This window comes from Aotus nancymaae, unplaced genomic scaffold (assembly GCF_030222135.1).
Source record: "Aotus nancymaae isolate 86718 unplaced genomic scaffold, 86718_ANA_hifiasm-v0.15.2.pri h1tg000007l, whole genome shotgun sequence".
Lineage (NCBI taxonomy): Eukaryota > Metazoa > Chordata > Mammalia > Primates > Aotidae > Aotus > Aotus nancymaae.
Window position 1 is genome coordinate 37456737 of NW_026988418.1, and position 12563 is coordinate 37469299.

At 36.1% G+C, this 12563-nt stretch overlaps 2 protein-coding genes across 3 annotated transcripts in view; one reads left to right on the top strand and one right to left on the bottom strand.

The window, feature by feature from the left end:
* The window catches only part of TNNI3K (TNNI3 interacting kinase), a 335970-nt gene that overhangs the window by 252029 nt on the left and 71378 nt on the right, over positions 1-12563 (top strand). Inside the window, exon 23 of the mRNA XM_021667770.2 lies at positions 1933-2042. Coding sequence (XP_021523445.2) covers positions 1933-2042 — 110 coding nt within the window. The remainder of the gene's footprint in view (positions 1-1932; positions 2043-12563) is intronic.
* LRRC53 (leucine rich repeat containing 53) overlaps positions 8814-12563 on the bottom strand; it is a 44068-nt gene continuing 40318 nt past the window's right edge. For both annotated transcript variants that reach the window (XM_064372511.1, XM_064372510.1), the window contains one exon: positions 8814-11658. In XM_064372511.1, coding sequence (XP_064228581.1) covers positions 9341-11658 — 2318 coding nt within the window. In that variant the 3' untranslated portion in view covers positions 8814-9340. The remainder of the gene's footprint in view (positions 11659-12563) is intronic.

Consider the following 12563-nt stretch of genomic DNA (forward strand, 5'->3'; position numbering starts at 1 on the left):
GTGCCTAATTTTTTGTGACACAAAAGACACATTTGATAAGTAGTGACATATTTCATAAGTAAGAACACAATTTAAATAACAAAAAATGAGTGGATATATTTACCTCTGAAATTAGTAACATCTTTTAGAAAATGAGAAAACCTAATTCTGGTGCAGATGTAATGATAACCCTCACACACATGCTCTTGAGAGTGTAAATTTAGTACAACTGTTAGAATAATCATTGTACCAAAGTCTTTAAAGTAGTTATGTACTTTGACACATCGTTTTCAGTCCTCAAAATATCATAAATGAATAATCTATGAAATCTGGCAACTCATGTTGAAAAGATATTCTTTGAAGTGTTTACACCCGAACTTGGAGCAACCTAAAATTGGGAAATGATTAAAAGCTAAATGCAGAGTCATTAAATATGCTAACATAGAGTGTTAATAACATGAGAAAATGCTTAATTGCTTAAATTAGTTCTTTAATATTTAGGAAAAAAGAATTACATAATTGTATATTGACATAAGCTCAATGATCTAAAGAATATATAAGAAATATGTGAAATATTTTAACAATGGTTTCTTCTAAATGATAACTTTTATTCCTTCTAAATCTCTTAATTTTTTAAACTTCTACAAAGAACAAATATTAATTTTACAATTGGCAAAATTAGGTAATAATCCAGAATAATGCATAAAGCAAAGTGTTAATCAAATCACATTGCATATAATTTCACTAGATCTACTGAAAGTGTATAGATAAACAGAATTTGATGGGAGTAAATTTTGGTAGAGTAGAGATAGTTGTTGTGGCTTATATCTCGAAAGTCATTGAAGATATAGTCAGATGCTTATAACACCACAATCTAAAAGATAGGAAGCAGCAATGTCCTGAAACTTTAACCTGCCACTGATACAGAGCAATTTATGTGAGGAATAAACAGAGCATCATGTGTTGATTCAGAGTATTTTCATTAAAATGTGTGCTGGAGAGACCATGGATTTTGAAACAAAAGGCTGCACCAACTACTAGTTATATGTAAAATGTTTATAAATTAAAAACTAGTTACACACACATAACAACAACAACAATACCTACTTTGCATAGTTGTTAGGAGGATTAAAGTTTGTGTAGTTATCTACCATGATACCCGATACAAAATGTGTTGAATAAAAGTAGCTACAAGCTTGGTTTCTAAGGGAGTATAGAAATCATTGGTTGCAGAACAGGAAATATTTAGCAATCAGGAATCTACAATGAAGTTCTAAGAATCACAACAGAGTGATGCAGAGTTTGTGATGAGCAATATTCAGAAATCCATGCAGGCAGGCAATGCAAGAGAATTCAGTCAATGAGTATTGTTAGCTAAAATAAGGATGTGAAGTGTCCCAGAGAATTTTAAGAATAATAATTACTTTATAAATATTGAAAATTAAAACCCCAACAACCTTGTAACCAGTAATAGGATTTAAGCTTTAAAAAATCTATTTTGTTCAAGTGATACAGGTGCTATCAGAAATGCAAATTTCAGTGATATCCCATGTTTTCTACACACAATATAAGCTCTTTAGCCTGGGATTTATGACATTATACTGTCTTGTTTAATCTGCCTTTCAATCTTTCCTTCTTATAATATCATGTACATACCCTGTACTTCAGACAGACAAAACTACTTGCTCTCTGCATATTCTTTCACTCCTTATAAATGCCCTCTGCTATTTATTGAGTCTGAAACTAAATGAATGAACAATTATAAAGATAAACTTATAGTATCAAATTATCCACCACTTTATTTAGACCATTGGGGGGAAAAGCCTAGAGGTCTCTGTGAATCTCTGCTGATGTTGCCCAGATTGATTTTTAATGCTTTTTTTGTTGTCTCTTCATTTGTTTCTTCAAATAAATATGTGAATTTCAAAATTGACATGACCATTTTGTTTGCAGCGGCTGCAGCAGCAGACATGGCTTACCACCACATCAGACCTCCCATTGGCTATTCTATTCCCAAGCCGATATCATCTCTGCTGATACGAGGGTGGAATGCATGTCCTGAAGTGAGTAATTTTTAAATTTTTATTTCCTCTTAGAAAATGTGTTATGGTCAAAATCTGTCACAAATAGTATAACTCCAAAGTCTACTTTCAGTGTGTATTTTAAGACTGTCAAGGCGGGAAGACTGATTTGCCTTCTGCTCTTTAGTCTCTAATTGCCTCAAGAAGTCTGAGTATCTCATATTTCTTAGCTGCTGCTCTCTGATTTTGAAATGTTTCTCACAACTGATTAGTAAAAGAGAGACCAGGGTATGACAGATGACTCACAGTCTCATCTCAGCTGCAATTTTTATTAACTACACGTGAGCCACACTTAGTCATTTTCTGAAGCAAGAAATTTGGCATAAGATGGATTTGTGTTGGCTTTTAAACATGAGGCAGGCCTTCGGGGTAGGTGGTCTTCAGAAGCACTGGGTCATGTAGGAGGCAGAAGACCTCTCTAACTTTCTGAGTGACAGTATTATAATGTGGTTAACAGCATAGAGTTAGAGTTCAAATGGAGGGATTAATGTTACGGAAGGATATGTTGTAAACAGTAAAATAGATTTTTAAATATAGTCAGAGGTCTGAAAGAATAGAGGGGGAATAGTCATATTATCACAGAATGAAATTCCAGACAATCTGTCTGCAAGAAAGGATTCTTAAGTGTGTAGACAGGTTGATGTCTGCTTTGTTCTCAGAGATTCACAGAGGATTTTGCACAACTTCTTTCTTGGTAGCACAGTTCAGTCCAGTGTCTAAGAATCCTTCTGCCAGCATATTCTGTTGTCTATTAAAATCTTTGTGTTTGATATCAATCCATTGATTCCTCTGCTCAGAATGAAAAGCATTAGTTTGCATTCTTCATACTGGAGAACCTCATACATAAAGACCTAATGGTTCTTATTTTTCCATCCTAAACCATCTTAGTTATTATTGTCCTCTTAAAATATAATTTTGTTTCTGATCCTTCCTAGGCACTTTATCTCTCTTCAACAAGAGAATAAAGTGAGACTGTTATTTCAGGAAGTATCTCACTGAAGGAGAAATAGAATGAGCCCCAGTCCAGATGTTTGAAAAGAGAAAGCAAGTTTTCCATTCTTTTTTTAAAGGCAAAATCCAGACCAAGTCCTTACCTAGTCTCATTTGTATACACAGAAACTCTTAAGAAGAAAAACAAAGATTCTTTTGGGATGTGGATTGAGTATCTCAGAAGATAACCTCTTATCCTGACCATTCAGCCTGATATGTTACATGTGTATTTGTTTAGAATTTTCCATCACTACCAAAATATTAGCTCCATGTAAGCAGGGGCTTTTTGTTTTGTTTTATTTTGTTCATTGGTATAACATTAACATCTAAAGTAAGGTGCTCAAGAATGTTTGTTGAGTAAATGAATGAATACCACTGTTGCTTATCAGTTCCTTCAATCCCTGCATCTGGATTTTGATGTCCAGAAAATTTCTTCTTAAAAATTACATCACTGCTTTAAATGTGTCCCAGAGATTCTGGTATGTTGTGTCTTCATTCTCGTTGGTTTCAAAGAACATCTTTATTTCTGCCTTCATTTCATGGTTTATCCAGTCAACATTCAAGAGCCAGTTGTTCAGTTTCCATGAAGTTGTGTGGTTCTCAGTTAGTTTCTCAATTCTGAGTTCTAACTTGATAGCACTGTGGTCTGAGAGTCTGTTAGTTATGATTTCCATTCTTTTGCATTTGCTGAGGAGTGATTTACTTCTAATTATGTGGTCAATTTTAGAGTAGGTGTGATGTGGTGCTGAGAAGAATGTATATTCTGGGGATTTGGGGTGGAGAGTTCTGTAAATGTCTATTAGGTTTGCTTGGTCCAGGTCTGAGTTCAAGTCCTGGATATCCTTGTTAATTTTCTGTCTCACTGATCTGTCTAATATTGACAATGGGGTGTTAAAGTCTCCCACTATTATTGTGTGGGAGTCTAAGTCTCTTTGTAAGGCATTAAGAACTTACTTTATGTATCTGGGTGCTCCTGTATTAGGTGCATATATATTTAGGATCGTTAGCTCTTTTCGTTGCATTGATCCTTTTACCATTATGTAATGTCCTTCTTTGTCTCTTTTGACCTTTGTTGTTTTAAAGTCTATTTTATCAGAGATGAGAATTGCAACTCCTGCTTTTTTTTTTTTGCTCTCCATTTGCTTGGTAAATCTTCCTCCATCCCTTTATTTTGAGCCTTTGTGTATCCTTGCATGTGAGATGGATTTCCTGGATACGGCACACTGATGGGTTTTGGCTTTTTATCCAATTTGCCAGTCTGTGTCTTTTGATTGGGGCATTTAGTCCATTTACGTTTAGGGTTAATATTGTTATATGTGAATTTGATCCTGCCATTTTGATGCTAGCTGGATGTTTTGTCTGTTAGTTGATGCAGTTTCTTCATTGTGTTGATGCTCTTTACCATTTGGTATGTTTTTGGAGTGACTGGTACTGGTTGTTCCTATGTTTAGTGCTTCTTTCAGGAGCTCTTGTAAGCAGGCCTCATGGTGATGAAATCTCTGAGTAATTGCTTATTCGTAAAGGATTTTATTTCTCCTTCACTTATAGAGCTTAGTTTGGCTGGATATGAAATTCTGGGTTGCAAGTTCTTTTCTTTAAGGATGTTGAATATTGGCCTCCACTCTCTTCTGGCTTGTAGGGTTTCTGCTGAGAGATTTTGCTCTGAGTCTGATGGGCTTCCCTTTGTGGATAACCCGACCTTTCTCTCTGGCTGCCCTTAGCATTTTCTCCTTCATTTCAACCCTGGTGAATCTGACGATTATGTGCCTTGGGGTTGCTCTTCTTGAGGAATATCTTTGTGGTGTTCCCTGTATTTCCTGGACTTGAATATTGGCCTGCCTTGCTAGGTTGGGGAAGTTTTCCTGGGTGCTGGAGAGGATGTGGAGAAATAGGAGCATTGTTACACTGTTGGTGGGAGTCAACCATTGTGGAAGACAGTGTGGCGATCCCACAAGGGCCTCAAAATAGAAATTCCATTTGACCCAGCAATCCCATTACTGGATATATATCCAAAGGATTATAAGTCATTCTGCTATAAGGACACATGCACACGAATGTTCATTGCGGCGCTGTTTACAATAGCAAAGACTTGGGACCAACCCAAATACCCATTGATGATAGACTGGACAGGGAAAATGTGGCACATATATACCATGGAATACTATGCAGCTATAAAAAACAGGGAGTTCATGTCCTTTGTAGGGACATGGATGAACCTGGAAACCATCATTCTCAGCAAACTGACACAAGAATAGAAAATCAAACACCGCATGTTCTCACTCATAGGTGGGTGTTGAACAATGAGAACACATGGACACAGGAAGGGGAGCATCACACACTGGGGTCTGTAGGGGGTGAAATAGGGGAGGGACAGCCGGGGGTGGGGAGTTGGGGAGGAATAACATGAGGAGAAATGCCAGATATAGGTGATGGGAAGGAAGGCAGCAAATCACACTGCCATGTGTGTACCTAAGCAACAATCTTACATGTTCTTCACATGTACCCCAAAACCTAAAATGCAATAAAAAAATTACATCACATAAAATAGTTTAGGAAAACCTTTTCTTGTATTTCAGTATGAACTTCAGGCATATTTTCTGAGCAAAAGTATGTCAAGCACCTATTCTAGAATTTCATTCTCTCTATGGGATGTGAGCTATGACAAAGTTTACCATAAAGTAACAATCAAGGGAATTCCTTTTGCTCTAATGAAGTACCTCATCATAATTATAGCTAATATGCATGTGGAATTTCTAATTTTGAGATAAAAGTAAGTCATTGGCTGATACTAAAAGCATTTTTTGGGTAGAATGGATGTCTCAAGCAAAAGGTTGGGAAATGAGAAACAAAAATTGGAATATGGCCAAAGAAGAATGCTGTTTAAAAAAAAGGGGGATATTAAAAGGACAAAAATTTATTGCTTAGTAGAAAAGTTGTACTGCTTAGAAGTAAAGTTTATCACACAGAGTCTTTGTTCTGCTGATGAGATACAGAGGGGAAGATGGAGAAAAAGCATATTAGGAAAGCAAAGTCTTCAACTGACTAGCGATATGTGGGTATGGCAGTTCGCTGAGCCCTGGCTTGACTCTGGTAACCACCTCAGGATTGTGAAGTTGAGCTGCTTCTGTATGTGACACACTTGAGTCTTCATTAATTTACCAGTAAGGTCTTTACCATATCAGCAAGCTGCATGGCAAAAAAAAGGAACAATGGACTATTTGTCATTTTTCCTTCAACAATTATTTATTGAGTTCTTACTGTATACCTCCCAGGGATAGGGACAAGGGATTCAATAGAAATATGAACTCTTAACTTAAACGGAGTTTAAGACCTGGTAGTTATATGAAGACTGGTTGAATGAATAAACACATTCATGATTCTATAGTTACATGCCAAGATGAAGGAAGACAAGATTTTGTGAGAACATATACTAAAAGAATACTACCAGCAAGTTGGGGGACAAAGACAGAATGTAGCTTAGTGAAGGTTTCCCAGAAGGAGTAACACTTGCACTGAGATCATAAACAGGAGTTTTCTGAAAGAAGGCAGCTTGGTGAGAAAGAAAAGCAGTCTAAGCAAAGAGAACATGTGAAAATTCATTGGGAGAACAGATACAAGGGAAGTTCTAGTAGTAGGTGGAACATTGTAGCCATGAAGAGGTTAAATCTCTGTCAGGCATTATTGGAAACAAGTTCATCTCTAGATGGAGGATACTAACATCCTGCTATGCTGTCGTGACTTTCTAGGTTATCAACTTTGCTTCTCCATATGTGTCTTTACTTCATTTCTTGAATTTGAAGCACAGTGTTTTCTCCAGGGTGTCTTCTTCGTCAACATTCATAAACTAGAACATTGAGAAGATGGGAAAAGTTTGCTGGAAAACAGTAAGAGATAGAAAAAAAGCCTGATAGTAGATGGCAACAGACTTTGGAAACTGGAACAAGGAATTTGGACATGAAATTATGGCAATTATATTTTTCTCTCTTAAGCCATGTAAAGATAAAAGTAATTTTTAGAAAGTTCATCTGAGTTTGATACAAAGGACTTATTTACTTACTCAAAAAATTGCATGTAGTTCCCATAGTAAGGCAAGCACTAAATTATCTTCTAATGGTCATTGGAATATCTAAGCATTGTTTCTTGATATGTGGGCTGCAAGCTGTATGTTCCAGATTACCCTGGAATGTTTGTTGAAATGAAGATTCTGGGGCCCTAACCTAAGTTTACTGAATGAAAATATCTGGGATGGAGCCTGAAACTCTGCATTTTAACAAGGGCCCCAGGTGGTTTGTGCCCAATAAAGATAGAGAACTAGTGGGTTGAAACTCAAGCAAAAGACAATGAAGTTGGAGCAGCCAGCTGGACTGTTGTTTGAGTAATCCAGTTGATTACAACAGGCAGACTACAGAGGTTACCATGGAGATTCAAGGGCAAGGGTAAACCTGAGAACCATTTCAAAGGAAACATCATAAAGAGGTAAGAGACTGGATTTCAGAAATGGAAGAGAGAAAAGAGACCTCCTGAGAGGTCTCATTGCTACCTCCTGAGAGTCAGCTAGCCACAAAGAGTACTCATTAGGCCTCTAGGTATCAGGGATATTGTTGGCAGCGAGAGGAGAGAGAACAAAGCTAAAGGCACTGCAGGAAGGTGACGGTGGTTTAAAGAAAAAAAAAGGAAAAGGAAAAGGAAAGATAGCTACCAAGAAAACAAGTGACCTGTCCTACAAAGTTAAAGAAGCTGTCAATTAGGGTGGAGTAAACTTATCATGCAAGAAGTTGGCATAGATACTTGTTTCAACTTAAAAGTGCTTTAAAAATAAAGTGGGATCAGGCAAGGCAGATAAGTAGCAGAGAAGTTAAGCTCAAGAAGAGATAATGAACAAAAATACAGAGAAATTAGGATTAAAAGCAATAAAGTCTTGAATACTGGTGAGAAAAGAAGAAGAGAGGTAAGAAATTTAGGAACTTTCAAAATAAGAAACCGAAGTCATTTCCTAGCAATTCTAAACAGGAAGGGAAACAAAAGAGATGGGATATGTAGGCAATATTTATATTGTTCTAATAATCTTATGAGCTTTATAAAGCTTATTTTTATTATTATATTATTATACCCAATGTAGATATAAAGATGTATATACCTAGACAGATATAGAGATAGGAGAAGAGGAAGTTTGTTTCCTTTTTCATCTTTTATTACCCCTACTAAAACATGTAAAATATTATAATATTCTAAACAGTGAAGGTATGCTTTAAATATTTGTACAGTGGCCTCAATGATTAAATTATTTGAATATAACTGTATTTTTCAAATAAGTGTGGCTTTGAATGAGATATATTTATTCTGCTATTGCTTTTAAATTTAATATTTATATTCACATTTAATTCCAGTGTACAAGGAGGAGTTCTCACTCCAAACAATAGTGGCATGCTAAACCCAAGAGATCAAACCTTGAAAGCTATGTACTAATAGGTCATTTAGTTGTCGAAATCTTAAACTAATAACAATTGACAATAAAACTCATTAAAATTCCTTTTGTTCAAGATCCATTGTGCTCATCAAGCCCTGTTCTTCTGTGATTGAAGGTGAGATCTCCACCTAGTGGATTTATAGAATTTTGCAGATTTTTATGGAAACAGCCAACTATCCCTGGAAATCCTTAATTTTTTTCTTTTAGAGAAATAACACGTTATAAAAAAAAAAAAAAAAAAGACTTCTACTTAAATCTAGGATAACTGTCAACAGGACAATTGCAAATGTATGAAATATACCGATATGCACATCAGTTAGACTACAGTTAACAAAGCTGAATTTTTATTTTCATACTATAATTAGGAAAACAGATCAAACACAAATATGAATATATAATTATCTGTGTAGAAAGCAATATTGTAATACCACTAATTGAGATGTGCATAATAATTTACATAAAATAAACATCAAATGTAAATCTGCTCAAATACTCTTCTTATGTAGTCTCATTTGTTTGAGTCTTTTTTCTTAATGTTTGCTTGCTCTTGCAAGACTAGGCAAAACTTTGTGTACTTGTTTTTCCATTCCTTAGAGAAGCATACTCAGTTAATTGTGTCAGACATATCCTATGACTCCATCTTTGATTTTTGTCATATATTCAACTCTGGGCTTTTATTTTATTGATAACAAAGAGTTGCTGAGGACATCTTTGTCCTCCAAAAGGATCCATTTGTAATTCATGCAAAGGCTAGCAGGTGTTTATGTCCTCTTGAAGAAAAATAAAGTAGAAAAAGATTACTATTTGGGTTATTTTGTTCACTTTATTCTACTTCTAAAGGTGATGTATTAGCATATTCAGCAGATGGTGGATACAGTACAGGTTTGGGAGCAGACTTTTCAGTTTCATTTATTCTGCTAGGAACTAAAAGCACCTCATTTTCTGTCTCAAAACTGTCTTTTAACCCTGGGAAGAGGGAAAGTGCTTCATGTGTCTCCGTCGTCATTGTGCCTTCTTTATGTGTACTATCTTTATCTGGTTGAATATTTTGAACTTCTCGCAAATTATGCATATTACTGTTAATTTCAGGATCTACTTCACTGCAAAGTATGGTTTCATGGGAACCTGTGATACTTAAATCTTTAGCTGTAATGGTCTCCTCAGCAGAGCTCACATCATATAATACATGTTTTTCACTTGTTCCATTTTCCCAAGTTTGCTGCCTTTCTTTTGTGTTCCCTTTTAAGGTCATTTGTGTGATCTGAATTAACATACTAGAATCTGTCTTGCTTTCATCGAGCATATTTTTCTCTTCTTTCCCTACTATTTTTATCTCTAGTGCTTCAGTGCCGTCATCTCTGGGCAATGCATTTGTGCTGTCAATTCCTTTTTCGCCACTCTTGGTTAGGTGCCAAACAGTTTGACTACTAACAGGAGAAGTACTGATATCCTCGGGAAGCTCTATTCTATTTTGGAATGGAATTGAATTTGTCTTCATAAATGATAGGTTGTTCTTGGATTGTATTTGGGGAATGAGAGAGAAATCATAAGTTTCTGTTTTTGAAAGTGTTTTTCCTACATCATTTTCTTCCTTATCCATAATACAATTTTCTACAATTTGATGTGGTATTTGAGGTTTTGTCATTAAAGTTTTTTCTTTATTTCCAAGTTGTGCATGACTTGAATTTTGCTCTCTGTGTTGTAAAGCTTCATTTTGGTCTAAAGTGTATTCCTTGTAGCTGTCAGTCTCGTGGACATCTAAAAGTTGCGTTAGATTCCTCGGGGACAAAGAAAACTGATTTAGCTCACTGGTCTTTGATACATTCTGTTCCATGTGCTCAGTGGACTCTGTTGTCCCTTGGTCAATAGCCCCCCTGGAATGTTGGGATGGTAAAACATCACTTCCTGTATTTTTCCAAGTAGTTGGTAAATAACTAAGCACTTTAGATTCAAGCTGAGTTGCACCTTCCATTGGCTCAGTTGAGAATTGAGAGTGTGAGTGCCTGTGCTCAGCATAAGTGGGTGTAGGCTGAGGCAATTTTGATGCGTTTCCATCAGGAATATGGCCAACTGAGTGACAGTTGTTTTCCATAGAGCTCTGGTTGACTACAGACAAGTTGTTAGCACTGAACAGGGGGGCATGTTTAGTGTTTCGTTGGTAACGTGGGGTCTGCTTTGAGGCATGTTTCAGAGGCAGCCTCTTTGAAGTGAGTCTAACATAGTTGCTACTCTCTGACTGTTGAAGAAAATCTGCAGAAGACACAGTATCTATTTTGGCTTTTGTCTCAGAAGTTTTGGGTAGTTTCTTAGAAGGTATTAATATTTTTTTGCATTGCTTTGGGAGGCCTGACAAGGATTTTTCTGGATGGACTCTAACTTTTCTAAAAGGATGTAAATTTAATTTTATCTTCAAGTTTTGTCCTTTAATTTTCCCGTTGAGGTCAGACTGATGGATTCTCTTCCTTTTCAGAACCCGTGAATTAGTAAACGATTTTTCTCCTTTGTTTCTCTTCCCAGTGTTGCTACATTTTTTGAGATCCAACTTAGTCAGTTGGTTACTTTGATTTTTCTGCCGTTTCCAAGGGGTTGATGTTTTGGGTGATATCATCGACCTATTTATTTCTACTAAACCAGGATCATGAAAGCTAACCCTCTTTGGAGAATTTGCTCTCTTGATTTTTGTTGATAATCCTGATAAATCTGTGTTGTCTTCACTCATAAGAAATTTTTCGATTGCACTGTTAATTTGGATTTGCTCTTTCTCAGGCTTTGAGTGTTTTCTACGATGTGGCTTCTTTTCTTTCATGTATTCTTCAAATTGATCACAGGGCACATATTTACAGATAAGAGAATTGTTCGGCTGACAATACCTAGGTCTGCTCTGTTTTAACAGTCTGCAAAGATCATCATATTTTGATCTATGTTTTTGTACGGTCTTTTGTACATCGTGTTTCTCAGGCTCACAAGGCTTGGATGATGAGCTTGTAATAAAATGTCTTTGCCTATGAGGTTGTAAGCCATTGTCTTCTTTTTCTATTGGAGGCTGCCATGATTCATTTGTTAAATGCTTCTCAAGACTTTCTCCTGCCAAGGCTGAAGCGGGTGTTGCATATCTTCTTCTAAATGTGTCACTGCTGTTATCTGTGGAACAATAAATGCAAGAATTTAGCACTTAGCAGAGTTTTATTACCCCAACCAAACAGCTTAGAAACCTTATGAAAAGTATAAAACTGACTCTTCTGATAATTCCAACTCTTGACTGTTTCCTAATTTTTAACCAAACCTACAAAGGACATTTGTCAGTTTTGTATGTTTTGCAATGAAACTCTTTATGGTCACACTGGAGTCAGTTGTGATGCTGACTTAAAAGTTGTGGAGTTAGAAATATAACTGCTACTTATAGCGATATATCTTTAGTTGTTGGTTATGTTAGCTTTAAATATGAGTAACATCTAACTCCTTTTTAAATGGCTCTAGTAATTTTTTCCTGAATTCATTTCCCATTAGCAACTTAAATATTGGGCAGAACATGGGTGCAATACTGAGTAATGTTCAGGCTTCAGAGAATAACCTGGACAAGGAAAGGGAAGTACTTGAAATACTACTGACTCAATGAAAGCAGAGACCATGTCTGTTTTATTTTCCATAACTTAATAAATTGTTCATTAAATATTTGCTAAATGAATAGGCATTTTGAAATATGGCCTGGTTTGTGTGGCAGCAATTTTTGCTTGGAACTTTTAAAATGATATATATTAATACAATATTTAATATTATTAATCTTATAACTTCCTTCTTCTGCTAGCTTCTTTTAAATGTCTGCCTGCAAATTCCTCTTAGTGTTACAATCTTTCATTCACTAAAAGAAAACAGTACATGGCCAGGCACAGTGGCTCACCCCTGTAATTTCAGCACTTTGGGAGGCTGAGGTGGGAGGATCACCTGAGGTTGGGAGTACAAGACCAGCCTGACCAACATGAAGAACCCTGTCTCTACTAAAAATAAAAAATTAGCCAGGCATAGTGGCACCTGCCTGTAATCCCAGC